This window comes from Lipotes vexillifer, unplaced genomic scaffold (genome assembly GCF_000442215.2).
Source record: "Lipotes vexillifer unplaced genomic scaffold, Lipotes_vexillifer_v1.1 scaffold124, whole genome shotgun sequence".
Lineage (NCBI taxonomy): Eukaryota > Metazoa > Chordata > Mammalia > Artiodactyla > Lipotidae > Lipotes > Lipotes vexillifer.
Window position 1 is genome coordinate 840,542 of NW_006771308.1, and position 22,690 is coordinate 863,231.

General features: G+C 42.0%; 1 protein-coding gene across 2 annotated transcripts in view; it reads left to right on the forward strand.

Annotated features, from left to right (window-relative positions):
* Positions 1-22,690, forward strand: part of NIN (ninein) — a 96,268-nt gene that overhangs the window by 21,761 nt on the left and 51,817 nt on the right. For both annotated transcript variants that reach the window (XM_007446606.1, XM_007446607.1), the window contains exons 3-4: positions 851-1,020; positions 21,352-21,391. In XM_007446606.1, the coding sequence (XP_007446668.1) occupies positions 851-1,020; positions 21,352-21,391 (210 nt within the window). The remainder of the gene's footprint in view (positions 1-850; positions 1,021-21,351; positions 21,392-22,690) is intronic.

Here is a 22,690-nt window from a genome sequence, read left to right on the forward strand (position 1 = left end):
TGGTGGTGGTGGTGGTGGTGGTGATGGTGATGATGGTGGTGGTGGTGGTGGTGAGGGCTGAACCTGAGACATGTTCTGCTGAATGCTGAAGTCCTTCAGGGTCAAGAGATGACTTTCCCCTTATACACATTCCTTTTATTTTGTACAACACGAAGCTCATGAAGAGAAAAGAACATAATATATTATTTTCTTAATGCAGTTTTGCGTTTGCTATTTTATTCCACAGCTTTTAGTTTTATAATGAGATCTTGATGACAGGTTTCATATGAACAGTGAGCTGTCATTAATTGATTAGGATCCGCTGTGTCAGTTTCTTTGTTCCGTCTTCCTGCTTGTCTGATGGATCAGAAAGTGGGATGGTTAACAAAGGACTCACTAAGGTGAGTCCTTAAGAGGGGTGTGTTCCAGACTAATTGGTGTGAATGCTAACTTTACAGTGCTGATAAGGTGTTCTTTTTATCATTATTTTCCAACGTGTCTCTGGTAGTATTATCCCTCCCTCTCCTGTTCCCTCTGTCTGCAAAACAGAGATTAATAAACAGAAGAACACGTATGACCGCTTGCTTTGTCCTGATCTTAATTCCCTAGTTTTAAACAAATCCCTCACTGCTGGCTCCTCATCTCTCCCACCGTATGCTGAGATATACTCGGGGTGCTATAAATCATTCGAAATTAGAAGCTGTGCTCTGCATCTGACTTACTGGCTCATATACGCCCACGTCCACCACAACTGGCAAACGGTGGTGGTTTATTTTGGGGCTGGTATAAGAGGCTGTGTCCGAAGGCTGTGTGTCAGATAGGGGCTGAGATTGTCATGTAATGTGGCCTCAACTCTTGTCTCCTTGCCCAGACTGCACTCTCGAAGCTCAGCCCAAATATGTTAGAGGTGGGAAGCGTTACGGACGAAGGTCCTTACCTGAGTTTCAAGGATCCGTGGAGGAATTTGCAGAGGTGACAGTGATTGAGCCACTCGATGAAGAAGCAAGGCCTTCACGTATCCCAGCCAGCGACCACAGTGAGGTAAGACATTGGACAGGCATATCCTTCTGGATCACAGGTGTGGATACCCATGGATAGCCACATCACAGTGGTGCAGAGACAGGAGAACTGAGGGGTTTATGGCTTTTCTCAGCCATTTTTTTCAACTACTTGCTGATCTTATTCCTTGCCTTTTGGATATATGTGACTACTTTTTCTGATGTTTATACGTTTCATCTCTGTTTCAAATTTTGGAGAGCTGACCTTTCTGTGCATGCTTTATGTTTATACATTTTTGAAATCAGTTATTTTTATACTGTCTGAGGTCTGCCACTTCTAGCTCTTCTTGGGAATATCTCTCCCCTCCACAGCACTGTTATTTTTAGTTATGTAAAAAGCTAACCAACTCCTTCCCCCCAGACTATAAGACAGCTGCCGTGACAGGTAAGAAATGAAGGCAGTGTGGTTAGGCATTTCAAGAGCCAGCATCTTGTCTTTTGTGGTGGGACAAAGCAGCTCTGCAACTTCATCCTTGTCCCAATGCCCGGCAGTTACCAGGGTTCTTAGTGGTTCTGTCCCACCTGGCATGTCTGGCTCCCCAGCAGTCAGAGATTACCCTGCCTCCCTCATCTCCCTTCTTTCCATTTGACACGGTGCTATAATCTACCAATAAAGGAGAAGCAGTGACATTTTCTTGTTTCTTTACGGCTCATTTACCAGCATACCATTTAAAGAACATGATTGAAAGTGCCATGCTGAGCAAGCTCTAAATATTTCTTGTAAATCCCAGCTTAGACTGGGGATGCAGACACTTCAGATGCTCATAGAAGCTGGGAAGGAGACAAAGTGCCTCAGGTTTCTTAAAGTAGTCTGTAGATCGTAGGTTGATGCGGGGGAATGAGTGTTTGTTGCTGTCTCAAGTCCATGTTCAGCTTGCTGAAATCTACAAGAAGCTTGCTCCAATAATGTCCCCAGCAGTCAGACATCTGGCATCTTCACAAACCCAAAGATACCTACAAACCCCACAAACTCAAAGGTAACTGGAAAGGGCTCAAGTATTGAGCAAAAATAAAAACAACCACAAGTACTGTGATTTAGAAGACACGTGACTGGTCTGCTGATCAGATCACCTTTTTTTAAAATCCAGTGATATCTATCCTCACAATAGAAGTAAAGGAGCACTGGCAGAAATGTGAGCGAGAAGGGAGGAGGAAAAGCAGCTAGAGGGGAGAAGGGAGGAAGAAAAGCAGCTAGAGGGGAGAAGGGAGACAGAAACCACAAAAATGGTGTGAGTAGTGCGGGTGAGAAGTGACAGCTGAAAACAGAAAGACCATGAGAAGCAAGAAGGAAAACATTGCCTAGAACATCACAGCACTGGGGACCAATGGGTCTGGGGCAGAGGCTATTTCCCATCTTGGTTCAGTCGGTTTTAGACCCTTTCTTGGGTCCCTTTGAGAGTTTAGGTAGGGCCCTTTCCCCAGTAAAACACATAGACTCATATGCACAAAAGTGTTATATGTACTATTTCAGGGAGGCAAGTAATTTGCATACTTCAGTTATTGCAGTGTTCATAATATCCTGCTATTAGGAAGGGTGTCATTTTATAACATTAAATCTGTTTCATAAGCCTAAATAGTGTGGAATGTATCTGAGACATTTCTCTGTGAAAAAAATGGTTAAAATAGGTCTCAACACTTTACGGGGGAAGCTTTTCTTATATAGAAAGCACCTTTAAGTCTAGTATCTCCTTTCTCCAACTATTTTCAATACCTGAGGCACTGTTACTTGGTGCTCACAAATTAAATGGTTGCTGGTTTTTTTGAAAAGAGAGTTTCTAGTTACCACCTGGGGATACTCAGAAATGTTCTTGGGCAGAGCTGATTTTGTTGCTGGCAGGATATTTCTTATATCCTTATTTAATCTTATTTACTGATTTCCAGGGAGATTTACTGTTTAAAAAGTGAGGCTTTGGTTTTAATGTGTAAATAAAATGAAGGGCTGAGGCCCGAGTCTGGGCAAAATCTTGCTGCTTTTGTCTTAGTGAAAGGGTATGTTGGGAGAATCATTTCACCCCCAATGAACTTCAGCTTCCCTAACTCCTCCAGAAACCTCTTAGGTGTGACCTTTTGACACTATACATAGAAGCTTTAATGTAATGACCCACCATCAATAGAGAGCAAATGGAGTGCTGCAGAGAGTCATTTATCTCTGTGTCTGCTCTCCGCAAGGACTCTACTGATTTGACTTTGAGAGTCTGTTATATCCCAACCAGAAAGCCTATAGTAGAATCACATAACACGTTTTCTACCTCCCACCCTTTTTTTTTTTTTTTTTGCGGTACGCGGGCCTCTCACTGCTGTGGCCTCTCCCACCGCGGAGCACAGGCTCCAGACGCACAGGCTCAGTGGCCATGGCTCATGGGCCCAGCCGCTCCGCGGCATGTAGGATCCTCCCAGACCGGGGCATGAACCCGCGTCCCCTGCATCGGCAGGCGGACTCCCAACCTCTGTGCCACCAGGGAAGCCCCTCCCCCCTTTTTTAAATTGCTGAAAGTGGACTCAAACCAAAGTTCATCCAGCTGCTTTCTTGCCTAAAAATGAAGTGTTTTGCTAGCTGAATGGAGCTTGTCAGTTTTCAAGTTGATTCATCACTTTACAAAGTTAATAGAATCATGTGTGATGTTTTTGATGTTCCTCTTGGCAGTAAGAAGGGCCAGCCCCAGCTTCATGCAGTAACCATGGCCATGGGTCACATACGCTGCCCTCACGGGCTGTGGCATAGTTTCTTCAGCGTCGGTCTTGTTGCATCCTGTTTTGTCAAGATAGCGCTCCTGTTTCCTGGCCAGTTTCTGCAGTAGCCTCAGCAGTTGAGGGCCACTCAGTTGGCCAACACAGTTCACGCTCTGGGCAGCATGGCCTTGCTCTAGAAACCCTCCTCCCTTCTACAGAAGCTGTCTAGGGCTCAGCGGAGTGCCAGGTCATCTTCCCTATTCTAGAGTGGCCCTCAAGTGGGGAAGATGAGGAGAGCAAGATTCTCAATGAACTGTGGGATTTATTTGTTCTTAACTTACAAGGAGTTCAGAACCTGTCAGGAGTTCTTTATTGTACTTCTGGCTTTTTTTCTCCCTTTTGGTTGCTTCACGCCCATTTGTCTCCTGCCCGTGGGTGTTAAGAATTTCTTCCTTGGGCTTCCCTGGTGGCGCAGTGGTTGAGAGTCCGCCTGCCGATGCAGAGGACGCGGGTTCGTGCCCCGGTCCGGGAAGATCCCACATACCGCGGAGCGGCTGGGCCCGTGAGCCATGGCCGCTGAGCCTGCGCGTCCGGAGCCTGTGCTCCGCAACGGGAGAGGCCACAACAGTGAGAGGCCCTCGTACTGCAAAAAAAAAAAAAAAAAAAGAATTTCTTCCTTGGGTGTGTTTGTTATCAGGGATTCATACCTCATCTCAGTGCCGCTGGGCAGTATTGAAGGTGGGAGGGGGCTGGGTCTCCCGTGACATGAATATTTCATGAGGAGTAGTGAGATGGGGAGCTGGAGACAAGCCTTCTTGGTTTGACTGTGGGTTTCTTTTGACTCCTGGGTCCTGGCTTAGGGGTTCCTAGCTTGCCCTGAGACTGCAGTTTCTCCTGTCCTCAGACAGGCCTCATTTTTCCTGAAGACCAGAGGACCCTGAATCTGTTGTCAGAAGTTCTATGGAGGAGAAGTCTGGCTGTTGCTACCCAACAGGAGACTAATTTCAGCCCTAAGATGAATCAAGTAATTATCTCATGTATCTGAGGACTCAGGAGGGGTGCAATGCAATGGAATGGTGTCACTAGCCACCTATACAAGCTGTCCTCAGGGTGGCTTGCTTCCTTCTAGGAACTCATCCTGTAGGGATATGTGAGCAGACAGTCATCTGAAGGGATAAAAGAGTAATCCCTTCCCTGCCTGCCTCTGGGGTTGTTCAAGAGTTGGGGAATTGCTGAGAGTGGACATTTCATTCCTAGGCTCCTGGACTAGTGGTTCACAATGTTCTTTATGCATCCTTGTTTGGAAGGCCTTCTCCCACATGTACAACAAATTTTTATTTATTTATTTATTTATTTTATTTTGGGCTGTGTTGGGCTTTCGTTGCTGTGTGCGGGCTTTCTCTAGTTGTGGCGAGCAGGGGCTACTCTTCGTTGCGGTGCACGGGCTTCTCATTGCAGTGGCTTCCCGTGTTGCAGAGCATGGGCTCTAGGCTCCCGGGCTTCAGTAGTTGTGGCACGTGGGCTCAGTAGTTGTGGCTCGCAAGCTCTAGAGCACAGGCTCAGTAGTTATGGCACACGGGCTTAGTTGCTCCGCGGCATCTGGGATCTTCCTGGACCAGGGCTCGAACCCATGTCCCTGCATTGTCAGGCAGATTCTTAACCACTGTGCCACCAGGGAAGCCCATGTACAATAAATTTATAGGTAATTCTCAGTAGTCATGATTCTCTGTAGTCTACTTGTAACTCCACCATTTCCCTCTCATCCAAGAAAACAGAAATGCAGGCAAGTGAGAGTGATGCTATTGCAGAGATTGCTTTCAAGCACCTAAATTTTTAACGTAAGTTCCATGTGAAGATCCAGTCTTCTTCAGTTTGGAACTCCCCCCATGACCATTCATGGTGCACCATTGTGATGGCTTGGGTGAGAACCCATGTTGTGACTGTGGGATTGCAAGTGCTTCACACTTTGGCCTCATCCTCTGAATAGAATATGTAAGTCTTAACCTTGTTATGTGGTTGTGTTCGACTTTTGTTTCAGTCCCCATGTTAAAGCCCTAACATAAATTGTAAACATTTTAATCATCTCCACCCTCCCCTCCCCCCAGCTTTATTCAGTCAGTTTCTTTCCTGATGAACCAGAAAATATCTAACATAACTATTAAGTGTGTCTCCCCTACCAAGTTTACTTTACAAGGCCATAAAGCCTTTGCACAGGGAAAGACCACTGTAATCTTGCTAAATTTTCAGCACTAATATGTGTATTTCAGAATTTCATTTAGAAACCCTGAAGCAAAATGTGCTAGTTCACAAGTGACAGGTGGGTTCCACTGTCTGGCTGAAATGTGCATTCACCTTCCAATTTATTGTGTTTACCTGGCAGATGGATCCCTTGGGAGTCTGACCTCTCATCTGGGGTGGTATTGAAAGGAAAGTGGTGATTTTTCTTTGTTTGTGGGATCATTTTCACTCAAGGCAATTCAGTTGGACATTCTATTCTGAATTAATCCAGACTAACAAAGGGCACATTCTGGAGTTGTTAGATTCTGAAGAGTATATATTCCCACCCCCCATATATGCATATATGCAGTGGCTACTGAACTGACCTTGAATTTTATAAGGGTTTCTTCTAAGGGTAGCTGGAAGTGGGGGAGAAAAACAAAAATAATTCTTGGTTTTATTCTGTATTACTCAGACGTGGCAGGAAAGGTTGACAATTAATACAATTGGGGCAGGGCCACTTTGCTTTCTGCCCTTGTTCAAAACAGGGGACACCTTGTTAACTGTTTTCCTCCACAGGGAATAAATTGGGTCTAGTAAGATTCTTATCAAGAGCCAGAGGCTTTAAACAATGATTTCTTCAACTGTAGACAATAGTAGTGTAAGCCAAAACCCTGCAGTTTAAGTGAGGACCTGAGAGAAAAGTTAAAGCCAGTTGCTTCATTCAGCGGAGAATGGACAAGCAAATCAAGCCCTTGTGTTGGACTGTGAGGGTAGGAGGATGAGTGGTCGTTATTTAAAAACAAAAACAGAAACACAAAGAACCCCCAAACTGATTTTACTACCCTCCATAAAATCAGTCTTCTTCCAGAAGTGCGAAACTGACTTGTGTCCCCCTTATGTCCATTTTCATATATGCGTAACTTTGCGGTTGAACTTCATAAATTATTCATTTACATTGCATAGAGTAAATATTTAATTCTGGAGCAAACTTCTTAATGACTGAGAGAAGTTTTTCTAAGAGCTTTTGTAGTTGAAATGCACCTATTTTCCAATTACTCGCCCGTTACATTTTTTGTTCTAGTCCTTGACAAAGTAAGCAATTTCATAACTGATGCCATTCGTTTCCATCAAATAATATGACATCATCAGGATAGGTTTTTTATTCATGGAATTCCAGTGTTTCCCTTTATATTTCTTGAGTATTATTAGATCATCCCTGACTCTTCTCAGAGATGAAACACTCATTCAAGATGCAACTATAAATCACTTGAAAGTGATATAAAATGAAGCCCCTTCAAAGCTAATAAGATGTTTTCATTCTAACACAGATTCAGCTTTCAGACTTTCAGGCTTTGCTGTTCTGGTAAGTCCTCCTGACTTGAACCCAGAGGAAATTCCCTTGGAGTCTAGCCCTCATTCTCACCTCCTTGCAGGTCAACAATTTCTAATATTTATTTTCCAACTAGAAAATAAAATAGACAACACATCAAAAATTAACAAGTTAATTTTAATGATAATAGTTACATTTTCCAACTATACCATTAAGTATTTTTCAAATAGGCGAGCAGTATTCACTATCTGTTGAGAGCAACTCTGATAAGCAGGATACCACAAGCAGATGTATGAAAGAATCCCTTTCCTTTAAGGACTTTAAAATCCAGTGGACTTCAAAATCCAGTGAATCAAAACCAGTCCCCAACCTTGGTAGAAGAGGCTTAAGGCTTGGATTCCTTTAAATTCAGCATTTCTTCACACTGGCAGTACTGAAGGCTGTTTGGCACTGTAGCGGGACTCATCCAAATGTATGTGCATTTAAAAGTCATACATTGATTCTTGTTATCCCCATTGCTTACTTGTAGCTTTTAACTGCTTTTAAAGATAAAGGAACTGATTTGCATTCTAGTCATGACAGCCCTGCAACTGAGCAGCTTGTCCCTGGGTTCAGAATAGAGAGATTGGGAGCGGGGCTGTCAGGCGCCCCTTCATCGCCCCTTTGCCTTCCTTCAGATGCGGGAGAGGTGGAGATGAAGTCCTAAGAAGCGTGTCCCTGCAGAAACAGTAGCCAGCCTTGCTGGGTGCACTTAGCTTCCAGTACCTGCCCAGAGCATAGGCTTTATCATTATTTAGGATTGTTAGTTAAATGTGCGATAGATGGCTGTGTTTTAAAAAGTCCTAAGGTTTCCATCATAAGTATCTCCTAAACTGATCCTGCTTTTCTGCAGAGACTTCCTGTGCTTACTTAAGTGTGCTGCTCTTATAAAATGGACACTATGGCTCAGTGTGCTGGGGGAGCTTTGTTGCTTTAATAAATTTCTTTTCTCTTCTCTATGGGCTTGCAAGACTTTCCCTTTTACAAAAAAAAAAAAAAAAATCTGCTTAAGGCTGCTGAGATCAGTTCAGCAACCTCTGCTGGGAAAGTATAGCCCCGTTGTGTGCCCCCGTAATCGCTTTAATTAGCCGAACATTCTGAGGGGCACAAAGGTCTGGGCCGGAGCAGATGGCTGGTGGGTCTGCGGCTGGGCTCTTGTGGGAAGGGGCTGCACCAGACCCGCAAGCTGCAGATGCTGGCCCGGCCTCGGGGCTGGAAGCCCCAGGATCCAAGAGGCTCGGGCCATCTGTTCCGCCGTCCAGCGAAGCAGGTGTCCCTCCAAAGAAAGCATTCCTGAAAGCAGTGCAGCCCACAGGTGCAGGGCACCCTCGTCCAGCTGTAGGACAGCCCGAGAGTTGACCACAGTGGCCAGCGTGACTGACACGCACAGCCCACGGCGGGGGTGTGTGGGACTCCCTTTGTCAGCCTACCTGGCAGTGCAGGGCACTTCTTTCTGCAGCAGCCTTTTTAGGACCGGGCAACCTCTGACCGTCTCCCCTCTGTCCGCTCTCACGGGGCCTGTTGGCCAGCACACATGGCATGGTGGGCCCTGCCAGATGTGGCCACCCAGGGGACACTGTCCACAGTGCGGAGGGCCCCGGGGGAGGCCCTGCTCCTACGTTGAATCAAAAGTTGATTGCTTCATCACGACTAACACACTCAAAGCTGGAGTTTCTACAGAGTTTCTTCTGGGTTTGTTCTTAAAGCTGACACTGGTCTGTCTGCTGTTTCTTTCCTCTGCCCTTGTCCTAGTGTTGAACACCCAGGTAGTAGGAATAGTAATTATAAAATTTATTTACTTAACAGACAGCACTTAATTCGCAGCAGGCACTGTTTCAAGTGCTTTCCAAATACTAGCACACCCTTGTAGGTAGGTATTATTCACTTACCCCCGAGGAAACTGAGGCACACAGGGATTAAGTAACTTGCCCAAGCTTGCACAGCCAGTAAGTGAAGAGTCCGGCTCTGGAGCCTAAACCCTTAACCACTTCATTGTTCTGGCCGAAATAATAACAAGAGCTAACATTTCCTAAGAGCCAGGCATATGCCTCCGTGTCCCTATCAGGCGGGTCACTCCCACTTTGCAGATAAAGTAAGGTATCGAGGGGTCACACAAAGTGGCAGGGCCAGACTTAACCCCGACAGTCTCCCCCGGCTACCATTTTGCCTCCAGAGTCAGCAATTGCTGAATGATTTTTCAAAATTTATTAATAATCCATTCTTTCTCCAGTGAGAGGCTACATAAGATTTCAAGGGAAGAAGGTGAAAATCCTTTTACTGTCCTTTTATGAATAGTATGGAGAACACATCCCAGCAATTGCCACCCCCTTCCTCTCCCACTTTTCCAGGGATGTTCGTGATTACCTCCCTTCCAGTACTCATGGTTGATCTGTGTCTAGAGGCCACCTGCCAGGCTTTCACTGTGCTGGCTAAACCCTCAGCAATTAAAAGACCTTGTTCCAGAGTGATGCCTCCTTTTATTGGTGGTGTTCCAGTAGCCGAATGATCAAATCCGCCTCCCTCCACCCCCACCGCACCCTTCTAACCTGCCTTCCCTTCCCTCTCCCCCTGCTTTTTAATTGGAACTACTGGCCCCAGGCAATGAGAATGAAAATAAAAGAGCTGTGAATGAATTGAATCTGCTCCCACCTACCCCCCACCCCACCGAAAATGCAATTTAATAACAAACATTCAGCCACCCATGTGCTTACCCCTTCTTAAAGGAATAGGCCCTTGGGGGAGACGGGGAAGAAGCATAGCAAAACATCTGGGTGGCAAACTCAATCTCCAGCTGAAGTGGTCTTGCAATGAAAATGTAGCCCTTAGCATAAGCTTGCTTCTCCTTCTAGCAGGGCTGGTCTTAGCTGGATCCAGGCTTCTTACACAGGGCCATGGAGAAACGCTTGGGAAGTCGTTACCCTTGGAGATGTTAAAATAAGTTATCCCTTACCTTGCCACTACTTGCCCTAAGAGTTCGTGTGAAATCACTTAAACTGCTGTACCTGACGCCATTGGGTTAGGCTGTCTGAAGAATGCCTCTTTGGATGGCTGTGGTCACAGTCCCCAAGGCAGGTCTCAGACGAGTGTCCTTGATCTTCCCACACTCTGCTAAGTTTAGGAGGCATTGGCACAGAGCAGCTTTCACCCTCCCAAACGTGCCTGGACCTCCCACCAAGCATGGTCTCTCCATCACAGGTCACAGTACAGGAGGACGTGGCTGACTAGCAGAGTGGTACATACCAAGGGGACAGAAGTTTCCCTTTCTCCCCACCCCCAGGTCACAGGGAATTCATTTAGTGAGAATTCAGGGGCAGGTGGGCAAAAGAAATAGTGAAGTTGTACCTATTTATATGGTATAAACAACATTTATAACAGTAAAGGAAATAAAATGGTTTCCCATATTCCCTCAACCAAGTATATATATATATATATATATATATATATATATATATATATTAGTCTCTGTTTCCTTCCAGTCTTTGTCTAATTGTATAAATGTTTTTTTCCAGTGCTAATCATAGTGTTGATGACATTTTTGTTGTGGTCTTTCATTTAACATTTCATGTTTTTCATGCTCCTACATGGTTTTATAATTATACTTTTAGCGACTACATTATGATGTATCATTATGCCCCATTGTTGAATATTTAAATTGTTTTCAGTGCTTTACTTTTACAAAAAGTGCTAACTGTGCATATTTACTTTTTTCTTTCTTTGATTTTATTGCCATCAGAAATCATATGAAACTGGATCAAAGAGCATGAACGTTTTCATGACTTTTGATACATAAAGCCATTTTCTTTACTAAAAGGGTAATATCCATTTACATTGTTACCAGTAACATAAACAGGCCAATTTTAAATCATAACCTTGTTGGTAATAGGAGTTATATTCTTAAAACTTTGCTAATTTAATGGGAACAAAAATATTCCTTGGTTTTAATTTATACTTCTTTGATTGCTACTGAAGTGAACCTTTCCCCATATCTGTTTAATTGTGTTGCCTCTTATGTGAATTGTCTGTTTGTATTCTTTGCATATCTGCTGGATACTTGGCACTTTCCTTACAAATTTATATAAATAACTGGTACTCCCCAGGGTCACTCAAATTAATGCTTTAAGTTTGAACATGGTAATAAAAAACCCTGCAAATATAAACTTAATATATACTACATAAACATGTGTCCAAGAAAAATAATATCAAAATTTATAGTGCTTATTAGGTGCCAGGCACAATTCTAAGCATTTTACCCAGCTCTGTGAAATACGTACTACTTTATTCCCATTTTATAGATGGAGAAACTGAGGCAAAAGAGGTTAAGAAACTTATCCAAGCTTAACCCAGTAAGTAAGCCAGGATTCAGAGCCAGGCAGTCTGGCTTCCACCCTCGATTTCTTACTAGTTAGAGGTGAGAATCAGGGCCAGAGGGCAGCCGGGAAGAGTGGATCAGATAAGGCACCCAGTTGCATAAACTCATGAGATGCTGGAAGCAGTATATTGGAGCCTCTTGCTCCTTTGAACTAATTAATTGCTCACTAGTATCAAATGAATCAAGAAGTAAGTGAGCAAATGTAAGAAATAAACTTTTCTGTAGCAAGATAACATACCTTGTTGCTTTCTTACCAAGGATTTTTTGAAGGTATGTGTTTGCATTTTTCCAGCTGTGTATCCCAGCAGGGGCTTGTCCAGTGATACATATTCTCCTGCCATTTCTCATGTCAGCTTGTGCTGTTAAAAATCATCCCCTAGCGCTTCCCTGGTGGGACAGTGGTTGGGAGTCCGCCTGCCGATGCAGGGGACGCGGGTTCGTGCCCCGGTCCCAGAGGATCCCACATGCCGCGGCGCAGCTGGGCCCGTGAGCCATGGCCGCTGGGCCTGCGCATCTGGAGCCTGTGCTCCGCAACGGGAGAGGCCACGACAATGAGAGGCCCACGTACCGCAAAAGAAAAAAAAAAAAAATCATCCCCTACTAGTAATTCGGTAGGTTTTATTTTGATGGTTCTTAGATGATAGAAACCTATTTTTTTTGTTTTCTTTAAAATTTTATTATTTTTTTTAATTGAAGTATAGTTGACTTACAATGCTGTGCCGATCTCTGCTGTACAGCAAAGTGACTCAGTTATACACATACATTCTTTTTTTTTAATATTCTTTTCCATTATGGTTTATCACAGGATATTAAATATAGTTCCCTGTATTATACAGTAGGACCTTGTTGTTTATCCATCCTATATATAATAGTTTACATCTGCTAATCCCAAACTCCCAATCCTTCCCTCCCCTTTTTTTATGGCTGAGTAGTATTCCATTGTATATATGTACCACATCTTCTTTATCCATTCAATGGACATTTTGGTTGTTTTCATGTTTTGGCTATTGTGAATAGTGCTGCTATGAACATAAGGGTGCATGTACCTTTTTGAATTATAGTTTTGTCTGGGTATATGCCCAGGAGTGGGATTGCTGGATCATATAGTAATGCTATTTTTAGTTTTCTGAGGAACCTCCACACTGTTTTCCATAGTGGCTGCACCAGCTGACATTCCCACTAATAGTGTAGGAGCGTTCTCTTTTCTCCACACTCTCTCTAGCATTTGTTATGTGTAGACTTTTTAATGATGGCCATTCTGATTGGTTTGAGGTGGTCATTGTAGTTTTGATTTCCATTTCTCTAATAATTAGTGATGGTGTGCATCTTTTCATGTGTCTACTGGCCATCTGCATGTCTTCTTTGGAGAAATGTCTATTAAGGTCTTCGGCCCATTTTTCAATTGGGTTGTTTTTCTGTTGTTGAGTTTTATGAGCTGTTTGTATATCTTGGAGATTAAGCCCTTGTCTGTTGCATCATTTGCAGGTATTTTCTCTCATTCCATAGGTTGTCTTTTCATTTTCGTTGTTGTTGTTGTTGTTTTTACGGTTTCCTTTGCTGTGCAAAAGCCTGTACGTTTGATTAGGTCCCATTTGTTTATTTTTGTTTTCATTTCTATTGCCCTGGGAGACTGACCTAAGAAAACATTGGTACAATTTATGTCAGAGAATATTTTGCCTATGCTCTCTTCTAGGAGTTTTATGGTGTCATGTTTTATGTTTAACTCTTTAAGCCATTTTCAGTTTATTTTTGCGGATGGTTTGAGGGTGTGTTCTAATTTCATTGATTTACATGTAGCTGTCCAACTTTCCCAACACCACTATTTTATTTGTGTTAGGTGGACCGAATGGATTTCATTTTAGGGTGTTTCTAACTTATATACTGAATACTGAATTTCCACCATTTGGGGTGCCAAAGTAGTACGAGCATTTCAATCATTTGCTCTGTTGGCTGAGGAAATAAATGTGGAGGGACAGACAGACAGGATGCTTTTATTAGTGGGGTTTTATTGACTTACAACTTTAAAAATAAAAACAGGAGGGGACCTTCAAGATGGTGGAGGAGTAAGACGTGGAGATCACCCTCCTTCCCACAAATACATCAAAAACACATCTACACATGGAACAACTCCTACAGAACACCTACTGAATGCTGGCAGAAGACCTCAGACTTCCCCAAAGGCAGGAAACTCCCCATGTACCTGGCCAAGTGGCTGACAGAGTCTTGGTGCTCTGGCTGGGTGTCAGGCCTGAGCCTCTGAGGTGGAAGAGCCGAGTTCAGGACATTGGTCCACCAGAGACCTCCCAGCCCCACGTAATATCAAACAGCAAAAGCTCTCCCAGAGATCTCCATCTCAACGCTAAGACCCAGCTCCACACAACAACCAGCAAGCTACAGTGCTGAGCACCCTATGCCAAACAATAGCAAGACAGGAACACAACCCCGCCCATTAGCAGAGAGGCTGCCTAAAATCATAATAAATTCACAGACACCCCAAAACTCACCACCAGAGGCGGTCCTGCCCACCAGAAATACAAGATCCAGTCTCATCCACCAGAACATAGGCATCAGTTCCCTCCACCAGAAAGCCTACACAACCCACTGAACCAACCTTACCCACTGAGGGCAGACACCAAAAACAACAGGAACTACGAACCTGCAGCCTGTGAAAAGGAGACCCCAAACACAGGAAGTTAAGCAAAATGAGAAGACAGAGAAATACACACCAGATGAAGGAGCAGGGGTAAGAACCCACCAGACCAAACAAATGAGGAAATAGGTAGCCTACTTGAAAAAGAATTCAGAATAATGATAGTAAACATGATCCAAAATCTTGGAAATAGAATGGAGAAAATACAAGAAACGTTTAACAAGGACCTAGAAGAACTAAAGAGCAAACAAACAATGATGAACAACACAATAAATGAAATTTAAAATTCTCTGGGAGGAATCAATAGCAGAATAACTGAGGTAAAAGAATGGATAAGTGACCTAGAAGATAAAATAGTGGAAATAACTACCACAGAGCAGAATAAAGAAAAAAGAATGAAAACAATTGAGGACAGTCTCAGAGACCTCTGGGACAACCTTAAACACACCAACATTCGAATTATAGGGGTCTCAGAAGAAGAAGAGAAAAGAAAAGGGACTGAGAAAATATTTGAAGAGATTATAGTTGAAAACTTCCCTAATATGGGAAAGGAAATAGACAATCAACTCCAGGAAGCACAGAGAGTCCCATACAGGATAAATCTAAGGAAAAACATGCCAAGACACATATTAATCAAACTATCAAAAATTAAATACAAAGGAAAAATATTAAAAGCAGCAAGGGAAAAGCAACAAATAACATACAAAGGAATCCTCATAAGGTTAACAACTGATCTTTCAGCAGAAACTCTGCAAGCCAGAAAGGAGTGGAAGAACATATTTAAAGTGATGAAAGGGAAGACTCTACAACCAAGATTACTCTACCCAGCAAGGATCTCATTCAGATTCGACGGAGAAATTAAAACCTTTACAGACAAGCAAAAGCTAAGAGAACTCAGCACCATGAAACCATCTTTAGAACAAATGCTAAAGGAACTTCTCTAGGCAGGAAACACAAGAGAAGGAAAAGACCTACAATAACAAACCCAAAACAATTAAGAAAATGATAATAGGAACATACATATCAATAACTACCTTGAATATAAATGGATAAATGCTCCAACCAAAAGACATAGACTGGCTGAATGGATACAAAAACAAGACCCGTATATATGCTGTCTACAAGAAACCCACTTCAGACCTAGGGACACATACAGACTGAAAGTGAGGGGATGGAAAAAGATATCCCATGTAAATGGAAATCAAGAGAAAGCTGGAGTAGCAACTCTCATATCAGACATAATAGACTTTAAAATAAAGACTATTACAGGAGACAAAGGACACTACATAATGACCAAGGGATCAATCCAAGAAGAAGATATAACAATTGTAAATATTTATGCACCAAACATAGGAGCACCGCAATTTATAAGGCAAATGCTACCAGCCATAAAAGGGGAAATCGACAGTAACACAATCATAGTAGGGGATTTTAACACCCCACTTTCACCAATGGACAGATCATCCAAAATGAAAATAAATAAGGAAACATAAGCTTTAAATGACACATTAAACGAGATGGACTTAATTGATATTTATAGGACATTCCATCCAAAAACAACAGAATACACTTTCTTCTCAAGTGCTCATGGAACATTCTCCAGGATAGATCATATCTTGGGTCACAAATCAAGCCTTGGTAAATTTATGAAAATTGAAATCGTATCAAGTATCTTTTCCAACCACAACACTATGAGACTAGATATCAATTACGGGAAAAAAACTGTAAAAAATACAAACACATGGAGGCTAAACAATACACTACTTAATAACCAAGTGATCACTGAAGAAATCAAAGAGGAAATCAAAAAATACCTAGAAACAAATGACAATGGAGACACGACGACCCAAAACCTGTGGGATGCAGCAAAATCAGTTCTAAGAGGGAAGTTTAGAGCAATACAATCCTATCTCAAGAAACAAGAAATGTCTCAAATAAATGGCCTAACTTTAAACCTAAAGCAATTAGAGAAAGAAGAACAAAAGAAAACCCAGAGTTACCAAAAGGAAAGAAATCATAAAGATCAGATTAGAAATAAATGAAAAAGAAACGAAAAAACAATAGCAAAGATCAATAAAACTAAAAGCTAGTTCTTTAAGAAGATAAACAAAATTGATAAACCATTAGCCAGACTCATAAAGAAAAAAAGGGTGAAGACTCAAACCAATAGAATTAGAAATGAAAAAGAAGTAACACCTGACACTGCAGAAATACAAAGGATCATGAGAGATTACTACAAGCAACTGTATGCCAATAAAATGGACAACCTGGAAGAAATGGACAAATTCTTAGAAAAGCACAACCTTCTGAGATAGAACCAGGAAGAAACAGAAAATATAAACAGAACAATCACAAGCACTGAAATGGAAACTGTGATAAAAAATCTTCCAACAAACAAAAGTCCAGGACCAGATGGGTTCACAGGCGAATTCTATCAAACATTTAGAGAAGAGCTAAAACCTATCCTTCTAAAACTCGTCCAAAATATAGCAGAGGGAGGAACACTCCCAAACTCATTCTACGAGGCCACCATCACTCTGTTACCAAAACCAGATAAAGATGTCACAAAGAAAGAAAACTACAGGCCAATATCACTGATGAACATAGATGCAAAAATCCTCAGCAAAATACTAGCAAACAGAATCCAACAGCACATTAAAAGGATCATACACCATGATCAAGTGGGGTTTATCCCAGGAATGCAAGGATTCTTCAATATATGCAAATCAATCAATGTGATACACCATATTAACAAATTGAAGGTGAAAAACCATATGATCATCTCAATAGATGCAGAAAAGCTTTTGACAAAATGCAACACCCATTTATGATAAAAACCCTCCAGAAAGTAGCCATAGAGGGAACTTACCTCAGCATAATAAAGGCCATATATGACAAACCCACAGCCAACATTGTTCTCAATGGTGAAAAACTGAAACCATTTCCTCTAAGATCAGGAACAAGACAAGGTTGCCCACTCTCACCACTGTTATTCAGCATAGTTTTGGAAGTTTTTGCCCCAACAATCAGTGAAGAAAAAGAAATAAAAGGAATCCAGATTGGAAAAGAAGAAGTAAAACTGTCACTGTTTGCAGATGACATGATACTATACATAGAGAATCCTAATGATGCTACCAGAAAACTACTAGAGCTAATCAATGAGTGTGGTAGAGTTGCAAGACACAAAATTAATGCACAGAAATCTCTTGCATTCCTATACAGTAATGATGAAAAATCTGAAAGAGAAATTAAGGAAACACTCTCATTTACCATTGCAACAAACAGAATAAAATACCTAGGAATAAACCTACCTAAGTAGACAAAAGATCTGTATGCACAAAACTATAAGACACTGATGAAAGAAATTAAAGATGATACAAACAGATGGAGAGATATACCATGTTCTTGGATTGGAATAATCAACATTGTGAAAATGACTATACTACCCAAAGCAATCTACAGATTCAGTGCAATTCCTATCAAACTACCAATGGCATTTTCACAGAAGTAGAACAAAAAATTTCACAATTTGTATGGAAACACAAAAGACCCCAAATAGCCAAAGCAATCTTGAGAAGGAAAAACAGAGCTGGAGAAGTCAGACTCCCTGACTGCAGACTATACTACAAAGCTACAGTAATCAAGACAGTATGGTACTGGCAAAAAAAAAAAAAAAAAAAGAAATATAGATCAGTGGAACAGGTTAGAAAGCCCAGAGATAAACCTACACACGTATGGTCACCTTATCTTTGATAAAGGAGGCAAGAATATACAATGGAGAAAAGACAGCCTCTTCAATAAGTGGTGCTGGGAAAACTGGACAGCTACATGTAAAAGAATGATATTAGAACACTCCCTAACACCATACACAAACAATAAACTCAAAATGGATTCAGGACCTAAATGTAAGGCCAGACACTATCAAACTGTTAAAGGAAAACATAGGAAGAACATTCTTTGATATAAATCACAGCAAGATCCTCCTAGAGAAATGGAAATAAAAACAGAGATAAACAAACGGGACGTAATGAAACTTAAAAGCTTTTGCAGAGCAAAGGAAACCATAAACAAGACGAAAAGACAGTCCTCAGAGTGGGAGAAAATATTTGCCAATGAAGCAACTGACAAAGGATTAATCTTCCAAATATACAAGCAGCTCATGCAGCTCAAAATCAAAAAAAACAAACAACCTAAACCGAAAATGGGCAGAAGACCTAAACAGACATTTCTCCAAAGAAGATACACAGAATGCCAACCAACACATGAAAGGATGCTCAACATAAGTAATCAGAGAAATGAAAATCAAAATTACAATGAGATATCACCTCACACCGTTCAGAATGGCCATCATCAAAAAATCTACAAACAGTAAATGCTGGAGAGGGTGTGGAGAAAAGGGAACCCTCTGGCACTGTTGGTGGGAATGTAAATTGGTACAGCCACTATGGAGAACAGTATGGAGGTTCCTTAGGAAACTAAAAATAGAACTACTATATGCCACAGCAATCCCACTACTGGGCATATACGCTGAGAAAACCATAATTCAAAAAAGTCACGTATCACAATGTTCATTGCAGCTCTATTTACAATAGCCAGGATATGGAAGCAACCTAAGTGTCCATCGATAGATGAATGGATAAAGAAGATGTGGCACATATACACAATGGAATATTACTCACCCATATAAAGAAACGAAATTGAGTTATTTGTAGTGAGGTGGATGGACCTAGAGTTTGTCATACAGAGTGAAGTAAGTCAGAAAGAGAAAAATTAATACTGTATGCTAACACGTATATATGGAATTTAAAAAATAAATGGTTCTGAAGAACCTAGGGGCAGGACAGGAATAAAGATGCAGATGTAGAGAATGGAGTTGAGGACATGGGGAGAGGGAAGGGTAAGCTGGGACGAAGTGAGAGAGTGGCATGGACATATATACACTTCCAAATGTAAAATAGATAGCTAGTGGGAAGCAGCCACATAGCACAGGGAGATCAGCTCAGTGCTTTGTGACCACCTAGAGGTGGGATAGGGAGGGTGAGAGGGAGACGCAAGAGGGAGGAGATATGGGGATATATGTATATGTATAGCTGATTCACTTTGTTACACAGCAGAAACTAACATACCATTGTAAAGCAAGTATACTCCAATAAAGATGTTAAAAAATTAAAAAAGTAAAAACAATTGAATTCTGCCCAGAAACAATAGTAAGAAAATCTAGAGTGCTACTTCCTCCATTGCTCCCTCCCCACCCTCACACCTCATATCCATCCATCAGGGTTGAGATATGTCTTTATGTGGAAATGTAGCCTGATAAAATTGTAATCACAAACAAGTAAAAAATCACACTGTGCCCCAATTCACCTTCCATAGATATACCATGTATATTAGTGATTTTTCAGTTGTAATCTGAATGAGTTGTAGTGAGCTAATATATTTTTGAATTATAGCCTTTTTAATGTCTCTCTGTGGCAAGAATAATTTATCTCAGTGCCGTCAGTTTGGGGTTTCAGCTTAGTGTGGCAAATTTTGGTGAACTCTTTGAATTGGTGCTATCTTCAATATCTTTCTGAGTGAAATACGGAACTGTGAAATCCTGGTAGATAGTTGTCCTTCAGTTAAGAGGAGAGCAACAAAATAGATGTGCCTAGGTTGCCTGAAAGAACTTCAACTCGTATCAACTTGAACAAGCTACTGAAATATTTAACCTAAGAATTTTAGGTTGCACACTGTCTGCCATGAGGAATCTAGGCTCTGGAGATGGGAGTTAATTAGGCTTATTTTCCTGTTGAGTTCATTACAGGATCCAAGAAATCAGTTCACCTTGTACAGTTCAGCCACCATGGAGAGTAGGCTGGTTATTTGTTATCAAAGGCAGCTTCATTCATAAAGCTGCATCTTTGCTGAGACAGCAGCAGGTTTTAAAAGGGGGATACACCTTTTCTCAACAGAGTTTCCTGCCTGAGATGGTTGTAGAACCTACCAACAGGAGTAATTAGGAAGCTTACTGATGAGGCTGGAGACCACTGTGGACCTACTCGTTGCCAATGGTTGGAAGCAGATCTTTGCATGCTTGCCTGTGGAGCATGGGCTGGATTTTGGTTCTGACCTGTGCCCTGGGCTGGGTGCTTTTGTGCAGTACACAAACTACAACTGTACGCTGTGACTTGGAAAAGACCCAGTAGTAACACAGCACGATAAGGGGACAAAATGATCTAGTTCAGATCAATTTCACTGCTTTTAATGTAGTAATTTATTGGTAACGTACATTTTATTTAACTTGACCTTTCTAGCCTACCTGCTTTGGGTTGCATCTCTGTCTCGTCACTGTGCCAGAAACACACCAGGCTCACTCATTCTGGTCTCCACGTGTTGGCAAATAGTAACTGCTCCTTTCTTTCCACCTGGCTGTCTCCAACTTATCCCTCAGGTCTCAGTTAGACCTTGCTTCTTGCAGGAAGTCTACCCTGAACTCACAAGGCTGAAGGACACCCCAGTTAGGTACCCCTTCTTGAACTCCCCCATAATAGCACTTACTACATTACAATATTGTACTCTCTGTTTTCTTGTCTGCATGTCTTTGTCAGCATATAAACTTCTTGAGACAAGAAGTATGCTTGTCCTGTTCATAGCTGTATTCCAAAGATGTAGCATAATACCTCACACCCATTAAACATTCATTGAAGAACAGATTCATAAATGCATGCGTACAAACTCCTGTTAGTTGGTGGATTCTGAATATTTGCTTCAGCCTGATTTTATTGGTTGTGATAGGTTTTGCTGTTGAGTAAGTGATGTCATCTCACAAGTGTGAAAGGCACATCCTTGGTGCGATGCTGCAGAAGGCCGGTGGCATGTTTCTCAGGAGTCTCCTGTTAATTGGCTTGTTGACTGAGGAGAGCCAACCTGGATGAATGCACTGAAGGGTCCCGAATCACGTGACTCACTCAGATGATGATTTCAGAGCCAGAGAGTGATCGGGTCTTGGAAGAACAGTTAGTTCTAAAACACACTCATCTTCTCTTGCCTCCTCTAGAACTGGAAGACGCAGCGCAGCGAGGAGTATGAAGCAGAAGGTAGGAGTTGAGTGTGCGTGTGGGGCCTGCCTGGGAAGGAGGGGCTGCCATTTACAGGGCACTCTCCACATCCCCTTCCTTCATCCCTTGCCTTCTTACTAACCACCTTGCCTGCTGGAGGCCAACTAAGAAATAACCTGAAGAACAACAGCAACAAAAAATTCATCCCCAGTTGGTAGCTCATAGTTTTAAATCCTTGCATTTAGCATCATGCAAGATGTGGCAACTAAGATGTAGAATTTCACTTATGGGTTAATTACTCTCTTACACAGACTTTCACATTCATCTATGAACAATCCCAAACTAAATAGTTACCTAGTAAAATGTTTCCCTTGACAGGGCTTCCCTGGTGGCGCAGTGGTTAAGAATCCGCCTGCCAGTGCAGGGGACACGGGTTCGAGCCCTGGTCCGGGAAGATCCCACATGCCGTGGAGCAACTAAGCTCGTGCGCCACGACTACTGAGCCTGCGCTCCAGAGCCCGTGCTCCGCAACAAGAGAAGCCACTGCAGTGAGAAGCCTGCGCACCACAACCAAGAGTAGACCCCGCTCTCCACAACTAGAGAAAGCCCGCGCGCAGCAACGAAGTTTATATTTAAAAAAATGTATCCCTTGACAAGTTTCAGATGTATTTAAGATAGATCAAAACACGTTGATCTTCTGGCCAGCAGATGGCACTGTGGTTCAGCTGACGGAACCTCAGCCCACTTCACAGCCTACCCTGGATTAACTGTACTTAAGTGTAATTACACGTTCTCTAGGTCTCCGACCTGTAAAGACACAGTGGTGATGGGCTTAATGTCTTTGATAAATAGTAGGGGTAGCACTAAATGCTCTTCTCAACTCTCTAAGGTTCTTCCAGGCACACACAATCTTGTAATTAGCTCATGTTTAAGTAATGACTTTACAGAATCTCTAATATGGAAGTAAATTTTAACTAGAAGTGAGAACTTTTAATAGAGGATAAATAAATTTTTATTTTTAAATAAGTAGTTTGATCCTTAAATCTTCAAATAGAACTTATCCTTAATATACCAATAATTAATAGCTTGCCCTGGCAAACATTTATTCTTTCAAGTTGGATTGCTTATAGGTCAGAATATTCGTATGTGTAAAGATTTGGAAACAGGCTAATCTTGCCTTTTATAATCATTTTATGATATTTATCATGAAATTATTTCCTTCTCAGTAAAAGCAGAGCTTAGGCTGGAAAAAAAGTGGAGATAATAAAGTCTGGTAGCTATAGCTGAGGTAGGCCATATAAAGCTCCTTAGAATGGCTCTCAACCAGCCTTCTCTTCC